The 24,081-nt window shown below is 38.0% G+C and overlaps 1 protein-coding gene across 2 annotated transcripts; it reads right to left on the reverse strand.

The window, feature by feature from the left end:
• Positions 1-1,923: 1,923 nt before the first annotated feature.
• On the reverse strand, positions 1,924-6,108 carry RB195_020933 (uncharacterized protein; the record flags this gene model as incomplete). 2 transcript variants are annotated; one of them, XM_064189490.1, is made up of 10 exons in its annotated part: positions 1,924-1,998; positions 2,064-2,204; positions 2,433-2,537; positions 2,588-2,659; positions 2,740-2,820; positions 3,137-3,211; positions 3,293-3,391; positions 3,471-3,539; positions 5,801-5,896; positions 6,106-6,108. In XM_064189490.1, 10 exons carry the CDS (start codon positions 6,106-6,108, stop codon positions 1,924-1,926), a joined length of 816 nt encoding a protein of 271 aa, XP_064045370.1. The 2 variants fall into 2 exon arrangements, with proteins under 2 accessions (XP_064045370.1, XP_064045371.1); XM_064189489.1 differs by having other exon boundaries at positions 5,974-6,108.
• Positions 6,109-24,081: the final 17,973 nt, after the last annotated feature.

The following is a 24,081-nucleotide window of genomic DNA, read 5'->3' on the forward strand; positions in this document are numbered from 1 at the left end:
GGCTTATGCGGGTTTCAAGTGGGTTATGCCTAAACAGGGTCGTAGGTTATGAAGAGATGGGTGATTCCGTCTATTTCTTCTTAATTGCCGTAAGAAATGGCCCGAAATATACTGCATCGAGCGTTCCGGCGCCCTATTTTCCACAAGGAGTTTGATTGGAGCGCACCAGCCTTGCGCACGAGCCGCATCTTCCGGACCGTTTTTTACGACAATTAGGAAGAAATAGACGGACTCAGCCTCCTCTCCATATTCTACTATCCCGTATACGAATACTCCACCTGAAATCTGCACCACCTCAGATTCGTGGGGTGATCCCTAGTTGAGAAATAAAAAAAAAAAAAAAAAAAAAAAAAAAAAAAAGTCTAGAGCCCATTTATTGGCGTTGAAGTGATGAAAAACTGGGTTCGCTTTTGGGCGTTTTCGAACCATTGACTGTCGAGCTTCTTTCCTACGTCCCATTGGAGTTTTTATTGTTCTAGAGTAGTTGAATTCGCTGAGAAATACCGACAGATCTAGAAAATTTTGGATTGATACATACAGTAGATGTAGGGATCACCTCACAGTGCGGTTTGAATAATTCTTCTTAGAATGTGGTTCAGATCCATTGCATTCGGACAATATTGAAAATGGTAGTCGGGCGGTAAATCGACAAACGTTACCATTTATGTGTAACACGGTTACTTTTCCGAAAAAAAAAGTCTTATAAGTTCAAAAGGAACGAAAACGAAGTTGGAACGATCGTCTATGCAGAACGCAGCTTTAAACTATGGTGGACCCTTTAAGTATTTCCACTGTGTAAACATAGGATTAACTCATTGACTAACTGTTGTTGGTGCTAACGTGTTCAATTAAAGGCATCACCCCACGAATCTGGAGTGGTACTGATTTCTGGTGAAGTATTCGTATACGGGATCGCAGATTATTGAGAAAAGGGTGATTCCGTTCATTTCTTCCTAATTGCCTTAGAAAACGGCTAGGAAGATACGGCTTCGAGCGTTCAAGCGCACTACTTTCACATTATTTAAGGAGTTCGATCGGAGCGCGCCAGCCTTGCGCACGAGCCGCATCTTCCGGGCCGTTTTTTTACGGAAATTAGGAAGAAATAGACGGACTCAGCCTCCTCTCCATATTCTACTATCCCGTATACGAATACTCCACCTGAAATCTGTACCACCTCAGATTCGTGGGGTGATGCCTTTAATCGATCTAAGCGGTATTTGTTGACTAAAATCTGGTAACAGCTTAACTCAGTCGGATCTCGATCCTATGTATGACTCGAACTCGATGTCGTAGATTTCCCTCCAGAATGCTACTTGCACCTAGATCCACAAGTTATTGCTGTACTTGTAGTCGGCTCAACACGACGTGGTGCAGTTGCGTAATTGGCTACGCTCGAAGCGGCGCGGTGGAGCTGACGATTGGAATCGACATGGGGCCATCTCGGGCCGGCATAAAGCGATGGTGCTAGTAAGAATCCCTCCTGGATCCCAACAGCTACGCTACGAGAGCCCCCGTTTATGCAACTGTACCGTGCTTTATTCCGTTTTGACCTTACTGTACCTTTGTTACTTTGTTCATCTATTATTTATTTTGCTATTGCTCGGTATTACATCCATCCTACCCATCTTTTCTTCAGATTTTCCTGGAAGCGCAACAGTCTCGATCAAAACACACGCCATAGCATAGTAGATCAGAGCACATGTCAATTTCGGGCACAACTGCCATTTTGAACGCCGCTCTTGTGCCTTGCGTCTGATCCATTTGCGCACTTTTGGTACATTTTTTTAAACAGAGTTTTTCGGTGGTCTCAGTGTTTCTCACGGACTTTGGGTAGTTTCAAATCAAATACTAAGATCAATGTATTTTAATGTCAAGAACCTCGTTTTACAGTTTATTGCAAACTTGTACAATTTTAATAAATTGCTATCCTTTGAAAATATCGTCTTTAACATCAGCCAAGGTCTCGTATTGTGGGTCTTTAGCATCGGCTTTTTGAATCTGGAAATGTTAACATTTTATGGATCTTGAATGAAGGCATGTGAAAGTAGAAATAACATGTGTACCTTTTGTGGTTGCTTGAATTTATTTTTTTCATCTTGACTTGCATCTTCTTTACTTTTTTTCTCTTTTGGACCATCTTCTTTACTTTTCTTCTCTTCTTTATTTGCACCGGTAAAGAGCTCATTACCGATACCTTGTAGCGTCTTAATAGTTTATATCGTATCTTCATTCCTCTACACATTCGTCCAATTATATATATATATATATATATATATAATTATAGAAATATTATATATAATTATAAATAATATATAATTATAATATTATATATCATATATTATAAATAATATATATAACTATATATATACAATTACAAATTATATATATATATATATATATATATATATATTCATTTCCATATCTGTGCTCACCTCATAAGCAGGATCTTTCGCATCTGCCTTGGCAATGTTTGGTGGTGGTTTGAATTTTTTCTTGTTCGGATTTTTTTCGTCTTCAGATTCGGCTGCGCCAGCATCCTAATAACTTTTTTTTTACCTTTCTTTATTTAAGAAAATGAAAGAAATACCTGTCCTCTCTCTCTGGAATCTTTTGGTGCTACTTTCTTTTGATTATCTGATGGCCTCACGTTTTCCTTCTCCTATTAGTAATAATTTATTATGGTGGGTTCAGTTGTCTTCTTTTTGTTTGGAATTTTTAGCACTGAAATAATGTACCAACCGGTTCCTCTGAATCCACTTTACGTTTGGGTCCGGCTAGTCCGGCTCCGTCCACAGGTGGCTTCTTGGGGGATTTCTTTGACTGAAAAGAGGATAATTTTTGTAGGTTTTACTCGCATAAAATGTGCCCTCTTTTTAGCTGTCCCATGTTCGACTACATGTCTCCTTTACAAGAGGAATGCGCAGACTATACTCCTCCACCTACATGTAGAAATTTGGAGGAGGACAGTTATTAATAATGAATTTTAAGAAAATAAAATTGGTTTGTGTTGTAATATATTGTATTAGGAATTAACACCAAACACGTGCACTATCAACCAACAAAATTTGAGGAATAATTTTCGATTCTTTTTAAAATAGATGGTTTTCTAGAGTGTGATCTCTCAAACAACTTTTACCCTATTTTCTGGTAATCCTTCCATTTTGGGCTTATTTGGACGGTGCATCGTCTCACCAGTATACGATTGTTGTGGCTGAAAATAGTGAATTGACCTAAAGAAGCTGAAACCCTCTAGCGTTCCCGTTCAAAGTCTTATTTTATTACTGAAGCGCACATCTTTAAGCATCAGCACAGCTACATCCCTCTCAAATTCGTTCACATCTGGATCAAAACGTAACTGTTCAGCGCTTAGTTGCAATACGGATCCGGTGATCTAAATTTTTGTAGTGAAGCGTTTTAAAGTGAAGTGCTTTTGTAGTGAATGGAATTGAAGCGTAGAGATACTCTCTTACCGCACTATTATCCACTAATTTTGTTGCAGATTTTATGTTGTCGTCACAATCTTTTAACCTTTCGAGAACCTTAAAAATTTCTGTCCATTTTTTTTCAGCGGAAAAATTGCAAAACAACAGGAAGTGTGAAAAAAAGGAAGATACATCGTCGTACTCCATACTCCGAAGAGGTTCATATCTTTCTTTGAAGGATTTCGTAAAGAGGTCCTACCATCAGATTAGTAGTCTTCGTGCGGTGCGCTTAATATCGCTTGGTGTTCAGTCACTCGCAGCTCCGGTTGTTGTTGAAACACATCACGTGTCCGGGCAATCTAATCCTACTATCCTTGGCCTGTGCGGTAGTGTCCCTGATCTTTCACCGATGACGTAGGAAATAACTTCAAATCCCTTCTTTCACTTGTGTAGAACGGGTTACTCTTAACCTCACTCTTTCAATTCCGTGCTGTATGACGCTGATTGCATTTCCCTCCTGTTTGCGATATGCCCGTGTTGCTAAAGCGTAGCTCAAAGCAGGAAGAGCGATGCTGCTGAATAGGTGAGCACGGAACTAAATGTTCTCAGACCTCTTCGCTACATCCTTGATGCTTTTGTATGCTTTCCAAGCCGCTCGTTTTTTCCTGTTTCAGCTCGGAGGTCAGGTCGTTCTTCGTTTTAGTTTTTCGACCTTGGTATACATGGTGGAACATTCGGGTACATTCGTTCGGTTGAGCGTGTATAGGATATCAGAAGCCAGAAGATATTCGTTCGTCACCCATATCGACTTGTCCAGGTATGGCTCGATCTTTTCACACTTTTCTTCAAATTAAACCAGCAATCGTTTCCCCTGATTGATACTTTATGTTATTAGAACAATGTCATTAGTAAAGCGAAGATTATGTGTAATTCTCGAGAGTGACAGCATGTTTTGGGTGAAATTATGTCATCGTTTTGAACCCTTTCCTTCACATCCATTGTGACATTACTGTAGAATATAGAAATTTAGGTCGTGAAGTTACTGTACAACTCTGGAAGTACCTTTATCTACGAAGTAGGAACGTCTTGGTTGTCCAAGGCTTCCATGACCGCCTCCATCTCAAATGTGTCGAACGTCTTCTTCAAGTCGCTGAAGGTGAAACATAGTGAACACTGCGCTTTCGCGATGCTTCTGTGAGTCTTTAAACGACGCGTATATGGTCAGTCCTGCCGAACTCTTCTCGAAACCCTGCTCGGTCGCACGGCTGTCCGTCATCTAATGTTTTCCATTGCTGTTTAGGATTACTCTTGTAAAAACTTTGTGAATCAGAAATAGATTGGGCGATAGTTGTCAATATCTGTGGCTCTCTTTTCTTATACAACAGTACGGTTTTGCTATTCTTCCATTGTTTCAGAGCCTTGCATTCCGACAGATAAGGGGTGAAGAGCCTCGCCAGGCGGTAGGGTCTTCAAATGTTCAGACTTGATTATGTCGGGACCAGGTTATGTACGATTCTTCACCGACATTATGGGATGTCGGACTTTGGAAGGAAGTTTTCTTTCTTAGTTTCCAGATACAGGCGCTTCTTGGTGGTTTTGAAACTCTTAGTTTTCCTCGTACAGTTGTGAAGATGTTCTTTGAGTCAGGCACATTCGTCGTCGACGTTGTTCATCACAGTATCTTTTAAAAAGCCGACTAGGGAAGCGAACAGAATCCAAACAAGGATTGTTGAACTTCGCTGCAGCTTTGCTTTGTGAACTTCGCGGCTACTAGTGGAAAACGAAAAATCTTCCTGAAAGAAGCGATGGGATTCCGTGTAGAACTCTGACACAACAGCGATCAAGCAAAATCCGTCAAGCAAAATCTTTTACTGACGATGGCGCAGTCAGTTTCATTATGGTACCATGCACCGGGTCTCTTCCACGCCCAATGAAGAAAGGGGGTTTCTGGAAGTGCGTGCTCTCATAGGTAGCTTTTTTCCCCATGATAAACTCGGAAAGCCTCTCTTCCTGCACACTTTATTGAAGGCCGGTGGGTCTGATGTGAAGTTCCTCAGACCTTTTTCTGTTGCTAATTTTGGCGTCGAAATCACCATCAGTGAATTTGTAGAAGGTATGGTCTTCAGTGTAGAACTATTTCTGGGCTAATGAAGAAAACTTCGACATCTTTCTCGTAGTTTGGTGATGGAGCGTAACCGGCAGAGATATTCAAAGCTGGCGTTGAACCACGTTTTCTCATCCACAAACGTTTTCTCATCTCATGGATAGTGAAGCCACAGTGAAGTGAGGCACCACTGATTTTCCGGCTTTAGGCGGACGATCAGACTGGTCTAATAATAAATGACAAGAATTCTCTTGAAAGTAATAGAAGCACTAACCCTGGATACTTTTGTATGTATTGCCCATGCAACACAATGGGACAATATCGAGAATAAAAATCCAACAGAGAATATGACAATTTCTGCTAAACTCATCTGAAAGAGTCAAGTATTATAACACTTATTAGCTACAATATTCCATGTTCATATAGTCGCAGCCAAATGTGTTCAACCAGGGGGTCTGCCGCGACGCATTCGTTTTCTCTCTTTTCTCCAAAAATCTCTTCTTTCCCGCAGTCAATGGCTCCAGTGCCGTCATCCGGTTGAACGTATCCGGCGTTGTATCGGGTTTCACAGCTACTAACCATGAACAAACCTTCATTGACTAGCAAACTAAGTAAAATGAACCTATCACACATAGTTCTTCTCATCTGTTGTGTTAATCAAACAAAGACAAACAACAAAAAACAAAGTATGATGATCATCTCCTTCTTTATCCATTCTTTTAGCAAACTCATTGCTATTCTTACAGTTTTTTCTTCCAATTGTTTTTTTTGTTAAGAGTCCAAGAAGTATACTCAAGCCAAAGCAACTTCAAATCGACCAGAGCTGCACGAGGGGATAAGGAAAGATGAGAAAGAGGTTGCGATCGAGGTTGCACCACTGCCACTCGGAATGCATAGAAGAGTGTAGCTGACGAGGGTCCCATATCGCGCCGCTTCGAGAGTAGGCGCTTACGGAATTGCATCTTTGAGGTCGATTTTACCGGGCTGTAATTATTAGCCAGCCTCTCCATGTTTACTGGAAACTATAACATACTATAGAAAACTCAGTCAAAAAATCAATAAACGAGTTAAAGGCATCACCCCACAAATCTGAGGTGGTGCAGATTTCAGGTGGAGTATTCGTATACGGGATGGGAGACTATGGAGAGGGGGGTGATTCCGTCCATTTCTTCCTAATTGCCGTAAAAAACGGCCCGGAAGATGCGGCGCCGCATAAGGCTGGCGCGCTACAGTCGAACTCCCTGTAGAAAATAGCGCCTGAAGCCGTATCTTATGGGCCGTTTTTTTACGGCAATTGGGAAGAAATGGACGGAATCACCCTCCTCTCCATAGTCTCCCATCCCGTATACGAATACCCCACCCCTGAAATCCCTACCACCCTAGATACGTGGAATGATGCCTTTAACTTCTCCATAACCCTCCATATTTCTGTGTCATCTCAGTAATCATGACATTTCAGAGAGGACCCCTGTTTTGCATCGAAATTGAGCCATGACGAATTCCTTTTTTGTCCACTGACTTCTGTTCCCTTGATAATCTTGACAACAATTTTTTTTCAGAAGACATATTCACGGAACAATTTATGCAGGAAATTCTACTGTATCATTTGGTGGAAATGCATTTCATATATCAAAGTCTCAGGCTTCAACCTAAATCGGTGGACTCACTCAGATAAGGAAATGCAGATCTACTGAGTGTAATGTAAGTTTGTTTAAAGATTTATTCCAAATTCTCGATTTCGTTACGGAGATGTGAACATTTTTTTAAACTTTTAAACTGCTAATGGCTCTGCAAATGCGACTTTACTTCCCATAGTTCTCGTAAGAATTGTTTGCGACCACGAGAATGATAAAGTCAGTAAGTTTGCATTTTTGTTCGGAAAAATATTTTGAGGATACCAATGAAATGACACGAAGCACCGTTCCTCGTGGTGTGTCATAAAAATAAGGATTTTTCCTGAGCTCATCGGAGATATTTCGGGGGAAAAAAAAAATCCGTGGTCGTTATTGGATTTGAATCGCAAAAAATCGCGATGATTCAATGGAAATTGAAAAGTTTTAGTTTGCAAATTCTTTTGTTTTTCTCTCTCTTCCTGTGCACTTTGAGTGTACGATATCGGATAAACAAGTAAACAAGCAAATAAATCAAAGCCAGGACGCTTTTCACGCCCTATCTCATATTTTTCCTCATTCCTTTCTCACTTAAACTACAGATGATTCTTTTTTGCAGAAGTGAAGGCCCTCTGGTGTAACAGTCACAAACGATATTTAGGAAATTTTCGTTGAATAGTCTCAGCCCGACTTTCGTAATAATTAAGGAAAAAATTAACCGAATTAGCAGTATTGATATATTTTGTTGATGAAAAAAAATTTCCAATTTGAAAATGTCTAGCTCACCTGTCTGATTTAGTATCGTTTTTTTTTTCATTGAATATAGACTAGTTTCTGTGAGTTCTTGCATTTTTAGCTACCTTTATTTTTGATACTACATTCTTTAAAAAATTTATAAAATATCTCTGTGAGGTTATACATTATTTAGTGTTTTGTTCTATCTACCCGTGGTAGTAGTTTTATTCCAGACAAATTTTAAAAAAATACTCTGTAAGGAATTCAATAAAACTTAGACACTTTCTGGACAATTTTCTTCTTCGAATTCAAATTTGAAAAACAGTGGAGAGAGCGCTAGAAGTTAGCCTTGTAATTTGTAATTGGATTAGGAACTGCTAGCGCCGTGGAGTGCCGTGGTTCGCCAAGTTTCGTAGCGGAATCGTGAAGATAGTAAGCGTGTTGGACGACCATTTGAGGTGGACGACGGCTGAATGAAGGCCTTGTTTTGAAGCCGATCCGCTTAGAACTGTTCTAAGGGTTGCTTCTGAACTGGACGCATCGTACGAAGCGGTTTTCAACCTATCCGACTTTGGAAACCACGCACTAAGAAGCTTGACAAATGCTTGACAAATGTCCCGCATGAACTGGACGAAAATCTATGAGTGCATCGTCTGAAAGTGTGGTCTTCGCTCATTTTGCGTAATAATAACGAGCTTTTTTTTTTACAACGTCGCGACGTATGATGAAAAATGGATACTTTACAATAACCGACGACGATCTGCCAACTGGCTGGAGCACGACTAAGCTCCAAGTCACCAAAATTAATCAGGATACTGACCGTTCTGTGGATTGCGGACGGTTTGAGCCACCACAGTTTTTTGAGTTCGCGCGAGAACCCTCACGATAAAGAATCACCAAAAAAAATTGCAGAAAATGTAAATTTACGAATAACACGATGATAATGCTTTTCTCAAAACTGACTCTCCAAAAGCTAGATTATGGATTATTATAAATCCTCTAAAAAAACGAGGAGGATGTTTAAAGCGAGCTTCGGTCAGTTCACATTCTTTGAAACTCAAGATTTTTGTTCAACCGGTATAATTAAAGTTATTTCTGGTTAACAAGGATATAAGGATTCGGATTTTCTTTATTAATGATGTTTCGAGTTGAAAACCGCAGAAAGTTTCCATACAACCTGACATTTAGACAATACTGACAATTCATTTCTGACATTCTGGCGGAGACGGCCATATTTTGCCACAAATTGTCTCCTCTTCCTTCTTCTTATCATCTTTCTGTCACAATTTTGTGGTAGGAATCAGGAAAAAAAAAGAACAGAACCAGCTCAGTTGCTATGATGAGCGAAGCATGAAATTGTGCGCTCGTAACGACGTTTGTTAGAAGGACTACGATATGGTTTTGATGGGACAAAACAGAGGACAGAAATCGTACACAAAAAGAGGGAAAGAAGAGGAAAAGCGAGGGTTATGACGGACGCGTCACGGTCGCACAAGCAAACATATGCGCTGGTGCTTACGTAATTCCTGAACTGTATTGTTTCGACTACGCCTATATGATTCAAAATTGGATTTATACGTACATACTTGCTATCGGAAATCCACTATCCTGCTTTTTTCTTGTTTTTTTTTCGCTAAAATTTATTTTTTCGTTCACTTTTGTTGTGGGCTGCTGTAGCGCAATCGGTAAGAGGTCCGCTGTGGCCGCAGCATGGTCGATGGTGGGATTTCGCCTCAAGGACAACGAACTTCTTTATCCATCCGACGTCGAAATTGGTACTCTTACTTATCTGGGAGGATAAAAACACCGAGATGATACATCGGCTAACTCCTGCAAGTCACTGCATGGGCCAACACGCGTTCGTAGACCTCAAACAATTTTGGAGTGAAGTAAACAGCGGTGGCACATCCCAGGAGGTTGTTTACCAATGCAAGACACTTTATGCTTTACTTTATCTATCACTACCTTCTATTTTTGATTGTATTTTCTCGTTTATAAGTTTCTTAGCTTAGAAACGTTGATTAGCTAAACTCTTTGACCTTAAACAATTAACATAATTACTACAAAATACACTTAAAAAAAAGAAGACCGGAACTCTGAAAAAAAAATTATCAAACACCGTCCAATCAATCAATCCAGGTAAACTATGACCGCAGACCGCTAAATGTCAATTTAAAAGAAATTTTTCGCTTTTTTCTGCACTATTTGGAGATTTGGAGGGATAGGGAGAAATTTCAGAGAGAAATTTTTAGAGAACAATGCTTTAATTTCGGGAACTGAAAAGGGAAATTGGTTTTAGTAGTAATGATTGGACATGGAATTGTAACAATGATCAGGATGAATGTACATGTCCATCGAGATCCAGGCTCTGATCCATTTGTTTTCCTTTCGTTCCTACGTGGATTTAGATTGACACAAATCTAAAGGTTGTTTACTGAGGGGAAACTCGGATATCTCTTTTCTATTGACCATAAATCCCGGAAAACTCTTTAAATTATACATTTGTGTTCTTCCATCCAGAGTAGTATTTCTAGGATTCATCTGGTCTCCGTCGCTCCTTCTTCCTAATGCATCACTATGTACTCTTACGTTAGCGATCGTACACACACAATTGCACAAGGATTAATCCTGAATCACCTTGTGGATGCTATGCTTCAGATCGTTCTCGATTCGCACACGCATGCTTCTCCTTTCTCTTCAGCCTTCAGCGGCCGCTTCTTCCCGTCGTGTTATTCCAAGGCATAGTCACAATGCGTAGTAAAATGAGGACAAACTGGCTTTGGCCAGCTTGCGGATGGCGACCGAGTACGGATCGCCGTTGAGATGAAGCCGTCGTCGCTTTATTTTATTTCATGTCGCAGAAGTTTTCGCGAAACTCACCTCCTTTTTCTTTTTATTTTTTCTCTCTATTTTATTCGCCTTTTCTTTGGGCAGTAGTTATTTTGTGCTCAATTTTTTTTTAACAAAATTGCTTTCTAAAGATCTCTCGGTAGCTATAATACTAAGGTCCCTTAAAAATGGGACACTGATATACATACACTTTTTCCTATGTGTCCTATAAGTCAGGATTTCTCAGAGGAATTTGTTTCAGTCATCGCTAGAACTTTCCCTCTCCGAGTTTCACCTCCACAAACCTTCAAATTCACATTTTAAGTCCTATTTTCTCACAACTGTTTAAGTTTTACTTATGTTCGCCACTAAAAAAGGGAAATGGATGGAAATTCCGAAGAGGTTCTCTATTGTAGGTGCTAATTTCATTAAGGATCTTAACATCCGTGTTAAAATAAGATGCTCGTCACTGAAATCACCAGTCAAACGGGTCCCCTTCCGTGATTTATCTACCGTTTTTGGCGATTTTTTTCACCAGAATAAAATGCTCTCCAATATCTGCGTTGGCTCATCGTTTCTTCCCGACTTTCATGCTACGTTCCCTTCCCATTGTCAAACATGATTTCCGTCAATTTCCCAGCATTTTTGCAGCACTTGGATTACAGGGTTTTTGCTGAAGAATTTGTCCTGGTGAGAAAAATGTAGAATACCTCGAAAAAGATGGTTAGATAGAGGAAATCAACAGCACGATTTGTTTGATCCTCCTCCGTTTCCCAGAGAAAAGCCCCGGTTTTCTCGTACGAGATGAAAACCAGCAGAAATACGCGTCCAACTCGGATGGTATAAATAGAAGGTGGTTTATTGGCCGGAACAAGCAAGCGCGGGTAAGCCCTATTTGTCAGGAGGGAAACTGGAACTGTGAGGCTGAGGCTATTCCCGTGAGTTTTTTTTTTCTCTTCACATCACATTTGGTGAAGATGTTTCTTCCATATGTGTTCGCCTAGGAAAGTCGTCCACGCGCGCGGGTTTTTTTTTTTTCGTTACATTAAAAGAGTTTCCTCCAGAAATCCCTGAAAATCTTGTTCCTTTCCTGATTCATTAAAAAGGAGTGCTCCTTTGGGATTCCCCCGTTGCAGTCATTGGTGCATTATCGAGATCCTATAAAGTACTTTGTGCGAACAACAACAGGATTACCGCATGTTCGGCTAATGGACGAATATCCAAGGTCATCATCGGAAGTGGTTTTGGTTTCCGTATTTAGTCAAGGAAGTCGGCTGTTTAATAAATGGTTATCAGCTGATTTTGATACATATTATGATTTTTTATATTTATTAATTATTATATATCCTTTATATTCACTAAATATATTTATTATTGCAAATATATATTACATATTTATTAAATCACATCGAAGCACATTGGCTAAAAACCCATATTTTCATTATTTCGGTGGTTCGAGAGAATCAGGTGGTTCCCTAAACTGTCAAAGATCACGGTAGCAAAGCACGGGAAATTTCATGGAAATGTTGTTAGGACCTTGTTCAACGAGAGAGGTTGTGGAACCCATCTGGCCTAGAAATTGTCGGAATGGATATCCATATCCCGCTTAAATTATTTTTGGTCTAAATTTAAATTTTTGACTTTTTCGTACATGTTCATTTAATCCCATACTCTATTTTTATTTGAAAATTTATTGTTCTCATTCATTGTTGGACGGGTAACAGCTCTATGGGTAAATTTTATTTCAGTTCTCGTTTTTTTCAGTTTCATTTCTCGTTAACGCATAAATTCAAAATAGTCCCGGCTAGCTTATTTATATGATAATTCTTTGCATATTTTTGTTGTGCATTTATTTCTTCATCTCTGTAATATCCGCGTTTTCTGGAGGACTATCCGTTGCCTTCGACACGGCATCACTTTTAAATATTTTTGAATTTCTCTCTCTCTCTCTCGCCCTCTCCGTCCTCTTTCCATGCATTTTCTTTTTCTTTTCATTTTTTCGGTCCTGTTTTTAATCTCATTACACAGAATATTTTTTTTTGAATATTTTAGACAACCCGGTTCTATTCTGACTTCTATGCGGCCACATTTGAAGAATAAAAGGGCAAGGTTATAGTGTCTGGCATTAATCAATCCGTTTGGGACCACGTTAACTTCAATTCAGAATCGTTTGAGGTTTACGAACGCGTACCTACCCCCTACGATGACTCGTGGGGGTTAGCCAGTGGGTCAAGTCAGTGTTTTTACCCTCCCAGACAAGTCTGGTACCAATTTATCGACCTCGGAGGGGTGAAGGGCTTGGTCTGTACTACGGCGGAATCGAACCTCCGACCGATCATGTTGCTGCACCAGCGGAACCTCTCACCGACTGCGCTAAACCGCTTCATATTTGAAGAAACATAATTTACATTCATAATTACTCGATATATAAGGAAGTAGTCGATTCGGACATTTTCATTAGTGAACAGGGTGGAATAAGACTGTTTAACTAAACTTACTTAACTTTAACTTACTTATGTATTCTATATGAATAAAAGTAGGAACATTTTTTAAAATAGAATCAAAAGAATAAAGTTAATGAGGAATAAAATAAAAATAAAATCATAACAAAATTATAATAGAGTTAGTGGAGTTTTCGCTGGAAGTTTCTCTTTCTCTTCCGCTTTTTTTTCAAATCCCACAACCGTCACGCCCGTCCACCCGATGGATTGTTTCCGTAAAGTCGCGTGAAGTACTGATCTAATAGTCGCACTTGAAAACATAATCAAGTTCAATGGCGATCCACTCAAAGCTATTGGAGGTCGTAATCGAGTAGGAGAGAGTTCGTGCGCCACTCAACGTTCGATGAGCTCCCGTTGACGGCCGGGGTGGAAACCGGCGGCCTCAGTCCCAGCGCAAGTGTATCCTTATTTCTTCGCTGACAGCGCTTTTTACGGTCACTTCTACATTTGCTTCGAAAAATTAAATAAATAAATTTCTAAATATTTTAGTGAAAATTTAAGTTCGTACTATTAATAGTTTGTGTTATTAAGATATGAACGTTATCTGTGAGAGTTGAAGTCCTTCCTTTCTATAAAAAAGTAAGGAATCTCCAATTTTTATCTAATTTTACTATCCTAGATAACGATTCTCATTTCTGACTTGCAAGCTCAATTAAAAAGCGGTCACCAAAACTTCAACTTCAGTCCACCTCAATTTAAAAAAAAATATGGATTTTGGGATTTGAATGGAAAAAAGGTTGAGTACTGTTATGCAATTATGATTTCTGTAGCGATTTTTAACAATTCTTTTTTGTTTTCTGATTATTCTTGTTCTTCTCATACATCTGTCGTTTGTAAAAGAAACAAATTCCTTCAAAAATCTGTCATCTCATAATTTTTATAAAAATTTTCTTTTTTTTTATTCTAAAAAGCATTTCTGTGGTGGTTTCTGTTGCTTGTAAGCAGGTCCGCGAAAATTACGGAAATACGCGAAGGATCTTAACAAAATGAAAACGAGTTTTAGTAGTTTTAAAATCATAATCAATAAGAAGAAAGACGGTTGTGAGATGGGAAATTATCTTGACATTCTCTAAAAAAAATTTTCTATATTGAATAATAAAAAGCAGTCATTCTAAAAATTAATTTCTAAATGTTTTGGTAAAATTTTAAGTGCATGCATCCAAAATTTCATGTTATTAAGACATGAACGACATCTACAGGTGAATGCATCGATCTATTCGAATGGTCGATCCTCCAAATTATTCAATTTTTTCTTCCGATTTTTTTCTTTGAATAGACGACAGCCACATAGAACTACTGACGAATTCACTTTTTCGGTACAGTAATCTAATTTGTTTTAGTCGAGGTCAAATTCGATTTTTTTATTTGTAATTAAATTTGTCCTGTGTAAAACCTGTAACCTGTCCACTAATTTAATCCTTCTTCTTAAATCCTGAGATAAGGAATGGTTCATAAAAACACTTCTGCTCGAATTCGAAAAAAAATTTCTCGACATTCTGTTGAATTCTTAAAGATCTTGTAGTGTGTCGAGTGCTCCTAAGCTGTGAAATTCTTTTCTACTCTAGAATTCGAATATTCGTACAACACATTCGAATACAGTGCGTTTCAAGAGTATGTATCTACCCTGAATTTGACGATTTCTCGTTTCTCGCTCATTTGCGCTGAACGACGATAGTCTCATTGGATTCCTCGTGGTCGAAAATAGTTAGCTACTTGTGTGTGGAAAAAGTGTTCGTTTCAAACGAAAATGGAACTTTTTTGAAAGAAAAATTGTTTGTTTTTAAAGCGCGTATTCACTTCTGAGATTTTCATGAACTCTGGAAGAAAGTTTCTCTCTGGAAGGTGGCATTTTTTTTTGGCGGGTCATATACAACCAGGGCTAATATGCTCTTCATTATAACCACTATGCAGATTCCCGTAATAGGCTAATAGTGCACGAAACGCTGTTCGATGTGATAAGAAATAATTGTGGCTATTGAATTTCAATAGAAATTTATTTTTTTCCTAGCGGATACATACTTTTAAAACAAGCAATTTTTTCGAAAAAAAAATTCCCCTTTCCCTATAGAGACGGAAACTTGTCTCGAAAACATGTAGCTTACTCGAAGCTAATAACTTTTCGACCACGAGGAATCTAATGAGACTATTTCGGTTCAGCAGGAATTAGCGAGAAATGTGCAATCGTCTAATTCAGAGTAGATACATACTTTTGAAAAGCACCGTATTCGAATGTGTTGTACGAGTACTCAAATTCTGAAGTAGAAAAGAATTTCACAGCTTAGGAGCACACGACACGATACAAAATCATTGAGAATTCCAGGAAATGTCGAGAAATGTCCTTCCAATTCGAGCAGAAATGTTTTTGGGAACCATTCCCTTCATTCTTTATCTCTGGATTCAAAAAGAAGGATTAAATTATTGGGAAGGTTACAGGTTTTACACAGGACAAATTTAATTACAAATAAAAAAAATCGAATTTGAACTCGACCAAGACAAATTAGATTACCGTACCGAAAAAATGAATTCGTCAGTCGTTCTATGTGGCTGTCGACTATTCAAAGAAAAAATTCGAAAAAAAAACTCGAATAATTTGGAGGATCGACTATTCGAATAAATCCATACATTCATCAAATTCAGGGTGGATGTTTACTTTTGAAACTCACTACAGACGTGGAACGTCATTCTGGGAATCCCTTCAAAAATCCGTAGTTTTGTACACGGTGGAAAGAAAGGCCTATCAGGTACTTAGGAATAGCAGTTAGAGCTTCATTTAGTAGCAAATTTGTAATTCTACTTCTATTGATTTTTAGCTTGAAGTGGTTTGTCATAAGTTCTCCCTAAAGTCTTAATGTGTACTGGAATTCTCAACACATAAATCGTCACTAATGGAAGGGATGTCATAAGCAAGTCGATATTTATTGCGTATCCTTCGAGCATGTTTGCGAGAAGAATCCGAGAATGATCCGAGAAGGAAAATAAAGTGAACCCAAAAGTTTTCTTATACTTATTTCGAGATGCATGTGCGCTACTCGCTCTCCGCACCAGGATTCTACCTGGGAAACGTTTTTTTCCCCGGTTTTCCATGCAACAATAGACGACCGTATCATTTATGCAGCCATGAAAATTGTCTTTTTCTTTCATTTTTTTTCCTAGTGTTATGTTCCCGTGCTGGCATATAAAACTCTCAGCAAGTCATGCGTATGCGAACGAAGAGAGGAAAATCTCGGAAGAGTGCCTCCAAGCCAGCAAGGTAAAAGAAATTTTAAGGAAATTCGAAAAAAAAAAGCGGGATTTTTCTTTATAAAATTACAAGAAAAATTGTAACAACATGAACAACTCATTTATATTTTAAGTACAAGATATTTCTGGATTTTTTTAGACAAAGTCAAGGTCTTTTTTTTTTAGCAAATTTTTTGTTCCTCTTTTGTCTTTACGTCTAATTTCCAACTCCTACTGCGAAGAAGTACGGTATTCCTTCTAAATATCCAATCCAGTATACTCTAAGGTCTAAAATAAAATAATTTTAAATAACAAACGATAATAATAATATAATGAAATCGAAAATAAACTTTAAAATAATCGGTTATTTTTTTCAAAAGAAAAGTTGAACATTATTGGGTACTGTGAAATTTTTTACCTTTTCCATCTTTTAATAGACATCATACTCTTACAATTTCAGAATTTATTAGAAAGTTTCAGCTATTCTTAATTCCCACAAAAACTTGATGCGAACGCTCTTTTGAACGATTTAAAGGTTCATCAGAAATCGCTCATTATTTGCCTAATGGTAAAAATAGGAATAAAAAAGATGAGCTTGAAATTTTTCATTGCTTTTGATTCATCTTTTCATTGGGGAATAAAAATGTGATCATTCATACATAGCTGTTTCAAATTGCTAAGATGTTCTCGTTCAATTGAAAATTATTTCCTCTTAAACTCGTACTTATTTATTCTGTTATTCATTATTCATTTAAATTTTTTTCCAAAAAGATTTTTTTAAACGTCGGATTCTTTTTATTTTCAGCGTTTTCTTCTTGCTCATTACTCCATAAAATCAGCAAGCACTTGAATTAGACGCTAGTCCAGTAATCTGGGTTTTTTTTCCTTGAAAAAGTCAAATTATTTTTTTTTGTCTTGGTTTTTTTATTTTTTATTTCAGTTTCTTTTCGACCGTCTTTTTTCCTTTCTTCTAACCATGTCTTTGAATTCTAAACACGCACCCAATATATTTGTCCTTGGTGGCATAAATACAGTGGAAATGAAGCAATCAACGAATTCTCTTTTCAACCGTGTAATCCAATGTTTGGTTGATTTCCTGGCACAAAATCCGGTACACTGGCACTTCGCAACGAGACCCAGCCGTTTCTTGGATAGAAATTTTCAACGTTTGACTTAGTGGATATGTAATTGCGGGGAAAACTTCTCATTCAATAGTAATCGGATCACATCCGGGCTGCATTTATCCGCGAAAGCACGTTATTCCAGTTGGATAAATGATATTGGACAGAAGGGACATTTGGTGATTTTCTGGAAGATTCTGGTTTTCTGGACATGTGTAATAATTGCAACCACGTGTGAAGTAGGTTCGAATTTGTACGGTAGCAGTAACCGCAATCAGAAGGATTGTCAATGTCATGGAATGGTTTGCGACAGCATTGGCTGTCATTCATCATTGCCTGCCTGAAACCCCCCCCGCCCCCGCAATCACTTTCCCACCGTCAACACGGACTTTGTTGATGATGAACAGGCAGGGTCTGGCATCCATGGCATTATCTCACCATCATTACTCTGGGTCCCACCTCGATCAACGACGAACCCCACGAAATGTCCCCACATTCATCACAGTCAGCGTGCTGTCACCCGTCGCTAATAGCGCCCGAATCTCGCAAGAACCTTGCGATTTCTGTTTTGCTTCGGTTGTTTTGATGTTTACGAGATTCATAAGTGGTTATTTTCCATTGTTGCTCTCCGTTGAAATCGCTTTTCAGCGCAGACGGGGGGAGGGGGTGGAGGAAAAATTGGGCATTTTTTTCGTTGCGCCTTACCACCTCTAATATTATTCTACAATATAATCTTGTGCAAAGAAACATAGGGAAAATAGAATTATGCACAGTTTTTCCCTCGGCTTTTGTCATAGACAATTTACGGGAATTTTTTTCCTCATCCTACTAATACTTACAATATTTGGAGGGCAAAATACTGCAAACGTGCGTAGGCATCGGAACTCTAAGGAACCTTAGTTTTTTTTCTCCGCTCGTTTTCTGGACGACTGAGCAAGCTCCTTCCAGGAAGTTCGCATATGATTCGGGATTCTCCTCTCTCCTCGCTTAAATCCAATCTTTGCTAGTTTTTTTTTTTTTGAAATAATCTATAATGACACTCATTTTTTCACTTTTCTGGAGTATCACGTGTATTTTCTGCTCGGATGTCTATTTATAACGTGAAAATGCCGCTTTTATGGCTGAACCTACGTCAACACAAATAAATTGCGGTGAAACTCATCAAAACCGACCACAATGTGCACCTTCCAGCTCCGAAGTGAGCGGACAAAGCAGTTTCTGGAATGGGAGACCGCGTGCGATGGTTAGAATTTTACGATGAGGTCATGAAATAGGGTTATTTAAGGGGTGAGGGGACTCTGGATTTAGAAAAATTGTCATTTCCTAGTACTAAATAAGATTATTAGCAGGAAAATCTTATTTTTGAGAAGATTACAGGAATTACAAGAATATATTACTTTTGAGGGGATTTTAAGATCTCAAGTATCCGCATTAACTTTCCACGGGAAATAAATACGGATAATAGTTGAAGTTTTCCGGGAATATCTTATACTTTACTCTGCAATCAATAGTTTTGCATTTGCACTGCTTACAACAATAAAACTGGTTTCTTTCTGGATACTTCTGGATTCTTCTAACCTACATACATTTCATCCTCGAATCTAGTACAAGTTGACGATAAGAGTGCGCGTAGAATGTAATGCTGCTCTAATTCTATCCATTCAACAGAACCTACGGTCTCTTTCGATGGCTTGCGGTCTCCTTAAGTCTCTATAGAGACACTAAAAGGATAAAATGTCCTTCTAAGAGGCGCCTCTTGTTGCGTCGACGTCAAATTGAATTTTGACGTTAGCGGCTAGGACAAAAACGAACGTTCCGGGGCTGTGTTTCCCCCACTTCACGCCTCAATCCTAATCATCCAACATTCCTCGCTTCTCACAATCCTAATCCTCACATTTTTCAGCCATATTTCTAGCTTATTATCGTTTCTTATTTGTTCTCTTCGATAGAAATATACTCGAGGCAAATTTTCCATAATTACACCGGATAATGTTTGTTTTTTTTGTTTGTGAAAATGTCAGCAATGCGACGTGCAGCGTTCCAATGCAGTCTCAAAATCTGACAGTTCGTCAAGGATTGAGAGGTGTCCAAAATATTTCTAAGACTTCTCTTTAACATTTATGACTTTACTTTATCCTATTGTGTATTGATTAGAGCAAAATAAATAATAAATAATTGCAAATATTGATCACCTGCTTTTCAAATGAATGTTCGAGTAATTCGATAATGTTTGCGAAGTCATTTTTCAAATGAGAAGAATTAAAGAAGGAAATCTAACTAGTTGTATATTTTATTTTTTAACAAGAATCTTTCGATTTAGATACGTACGTGCCTTAAAACAGTCAAAGATTTAGAGAATTTTGCTCTTTAAATAATTTGTGGAGCTGAACGATCGAAATCTCTCGAATATTCGAGTATCAGTCGAACGGACACTTTTTTTCCAACGTCATCACGGAAAGCAAGAAATATGATGTACTGAAAATGTGAAAAATTGCATGTAATTACGTCCAAATTCATTTTTTCGATGTGTTTTCGAATTTCTCGTATACAAATCTCATTTCTGTGCAGTAATTTTTATGTCACATTCTCCTAATTAAAAAAAAATTAAAGTTAAAAATTCAAAAAGAACTGTATAAGAAATACTGTAATGTCTCTGTCCAATATTCTTTCCCTTAGGCCTTCCCTTAGGTTTTCTTCTTGCGATTTTTACGTCTCCGGTCTCGATTTCGTATCTGGTTAGAAGGTCGCTCTGTATATTTTCACCTCTTAGTATCCAGAGATCCACGGTTCGCCAGAAAAATTTCCTTTATAACAATTTTGCGTTACCTATGTAGTCGTGTACAACTGCTATTTAAAATGCGCATGTCGAATCGTTGTAATCCTTCTCGGTCAGGCGGTCAGGCTACGATTTATTAGTTCGTCGTAGATCGAGTACGTAGTGTAGTATATATCCAGTAATGCGCATTTCTGGATACCTTCGCGGTCATATTTTAAAGTATGTTACTTCTAGATCTTCCCTTGGTCATAAGAGCGTTCTTTGCCAACTTTTTACAATTTATCCTACTTTATTTTGTTCAAATACGTGCTTGACCTAAATCGAACCATTAGCACCCCCTTAAAACATCATTTCTTGAATTTGACGGGATTCTCTCGTGGAGGCAGTGTAGGGAAAAGTCTGCTTCGCTAACGTTCATTTCCTGAATTCAGCTGCTATCTCCATTTGCATCAGTTTACTACCGCCGATTTTCCCACATTTTCCAGACATCGGCAACCCTATCCAATCAATTCGTTGCCTATTTTCTGCCATCGCTCCGTCTTTTTTTCCCAAGCTTTTATTCGTTCAATCCAAATTTTATGCTTATTTGGTCCGGAAATGACTCGGAATCGGAGTGAAATGGATTTCGGAATTAATTAGAGACAACGACTATCTAACTAGTTGGGTATTTTATTACTCTGAAAAAAATATTTCGATTTAAATATGTACTTAGAATAGCCAAAGATTTCAAGAATTTTGCTCTTTAAATAATTTTAATTCTATTTAATAAATAATAATAATTAAAAAGCTGAGCGATCAAAATCTTTCGAATATTCGAGCATCACTGGAACGGTCACGTTTTCTTTTCGTACAGAGCTAGATCGTAGTTTCATGTTTTATGGAAGTGTTTTTAATCGACTATACTACGGATTTTTGGATTTACTATGGATCTTCTCGTAAAACAATCCTAAATATAATGGAATCAGTGAAAGCTGATAATGTGACGACGCTGATGTTGGAGGACCGGCGAAATTTCTTTTTGTTGACTTTGCGCGGATCTTTCGTCGAGCAGTTGTCCGACTTTCACACGCATTTCCTCATATCCTGAGCTGGTTCGCGTTTTTAGGCGGATTTCGTATATGTGCTTGCTGTTTCAGCGCTACTAACAGGATAAGCACATTTTCTGTCGAGGCTGGATTTTGCTGGAAGAATCTGGAAAGGAAAGGGAAAGAAATATTCAGCCATTCCTCCGTTTTTTTCCCCTGAGAACTTTTCTTATGTGAAATGAAACATTTTGGAAGAGACGTGGAGCAGTCATCGGTTGAAATAACGTTAGAAATAACGTTTTCATGAACGTTTTGTTGTTTTCCCTCCCGTCATTCGTCGTTCCATTCCATAAGAAGGCGAACATTTACGTCCGACTTACATCTACTGCCTTCTAAAGGGCATTCAATGAAGTGTTTCCACATATGAGCCATTCTTTTACGTCAATATCATTCCACGAGGTCTGCACATTCCTTGGAAACCTCTTCAAAAATATTGAACGTAGCTTATTTTCCGTCAAAAATCAATCAATATTCGATTCGGACCGTTGGAAACAAATCTTCTTCTGGTGTTCAATCACCTCATAGTCGAGCGGAAAGACTCATTGAGCATCCAGAACCGATTCCGATTCCCAACTCTCTCTCTGTCATGCAGCTCGCGTTTGTTTTCTCATTTTGAAGCTGATGCTCTCAAGAAGTTGAGCATGAGATCGCTTGGAAAAGCCGCGAAATCCCGAAAACAACTGCTTGCGCCGAGTTGCGTGAGGGCTCATGTTGAGGATATCGCTTTCACTCCGTCAAGAACACTTCCGCTAATCATTCACTTTTTTGTCATATTTTATTATGTATGCTCGCATTTTTCCACGCTACATTTAAGATTTCTGACCGAATTTTCCGGATGAATTTTTTTTCAAAAAATATTTATTCACTCTCGTTATTGATGTGCTTCTCATGACTTTGTGATATTTCTGAATTCAATTGTTCGTCCAAAATATCGGCGATTTAATCGTAAATAATAGAAAAAATTAGAATAACAATAGAAAAAATATGATATTCACGATAACAACCCTAAAAAGCACACAAACAGCTTATGCAGAGTGCGTATCCTTGCTATAATAACACTCTGGAAATTCATAGATTTTATATTTATATTATACATATTTTACATTATTATATTTTATATTTTATTTTTATTGGACCGATTTTATCTTCTTCCTCATTCTCCACATTATTTTGTTTAGTGAAGTTTTCTTTTCTTTCATTTTTCAAACCCTCAAACTTTCAATTTTAAAAATTCAATAATTCAATTTTTATTTTAATTGTTTTCAATTTCAAGTGCTTCTCGCTACCCTCTTCTTCCTAAGTTGGCTAAGTATGAATATTTTCTTCGAAAAGATTTATTTTATTTTATTTATTTTCTTATTTTTTTAATCGTCTGGTCAAAATTCTTGCTTTTGAACGATACATATGTGTATTTTCGAACCCGTCGGTCAAACAGAAGTTCACCGAAAGCAGTCAGATGAAAATTCTCCAGGGTCATGTCTATTTTCTTTCTTTTTTCCGTAGATAAACTCACATATAAAAGTTTTCATTCATGCTCAAATAGGTTCAGGTAAATGGATGTTGAATAAATCACTGGGAAAAAAATGCTTGAAAAACTAGGTGATTGAAAAATTATCCTTACTAGAATAATATTCAAATTGAAAGGAGTTAAATAAGTTCAGCTGAATACTGAAGTAAACTTTAGCTGAATTTTTGTCATTTTTTTCTCTGTGCTGAGTTTTTCCTTTTTTTTTCTTTTTGCTTTTTTGTTTCATCTGCCGTTGTCTTCTCATATAGCTTTCGTTCTCATTTTTCCATCGTTGTCCACCCTCGCAATGACGTAATGAGCCAGTGCGCCAACGTTGTCGTTGTCGTTGTTGTAATATTGGCCGGTCCGGAGCGCAGCTATCACCTTGCTGTTCTTCGTTGTCAAAGATAATGCCCTTTGTAATTTTTCTTGCAAAAGTTCCTCCGAACTCTCCTTTTCCTAGTGATTTTTACTTAAACTTGATCTCCTCTCTAGGTTTCCTTGAAATCTCTTTGGGCTTTGGACTTGGACTTGAAATCTCTTTGGGCTTTGGACTTGGACTACTTTTTCATTAATCTCTGAAGAAGATTAAAATTATATTTTTGTCTATAGGACAACCCTCGGTGAAAATTTATTTACTGCGAGAAAATAATTGAAAATTTCTAGCCTACTTCAGATAAATTTTCCAATTATTTTACAATGAGCTCCACGAAAACGACCATCCTTTAACGATCAACGCTACGGGGCTTAAGAAAAAAGGGGGTTTTTTTGCTTTAGGGGCTTTCCGCTTTTCCATCCTTATTCTTCTGTCGGCGATTTTATGCGACCTCCAGTGTTATCACTTTCTCCTGGAAAAGAATGTGTTTTTGTTTGATTTTTGAAGTGTGTCCGTTTGCTTCCAAATTTAATTCCATAAGCAAAATAATTAGAAGAAATCAGGTTTTTTTTTCTAAAAAAGACTTCGTTATTTCCACTTTACTCAACTTCTAATAAAATTTTGTCACTCATCAACCTCAGGTACAGCTTCCCTATAACCTCAGAGTCTTCGAGAATCCACTCCACACAAGTTTAATGGTGAAAAGTTGGATTTTTCTGTTTTCTCCCCTTTTTCCAGTGAAGAAATTAAATAGTAAAGTTCGTGGATTCCACAGATTGTCGTTCTCTGTATAGCC

This window comes from Necator americanus, chromosome II (assembly GCF_031761385.1).
Source record: "Necator americanus strain Aroian chromosome II, whole genome shotgun sequence".
In the NCBI taxonomy this organism is placed as follows: Eukaryota; Metazoa; Nematoda; class Chromadorea; order Rhabditida; family Ancylostomatidae; genus Necator; species Necator americanus.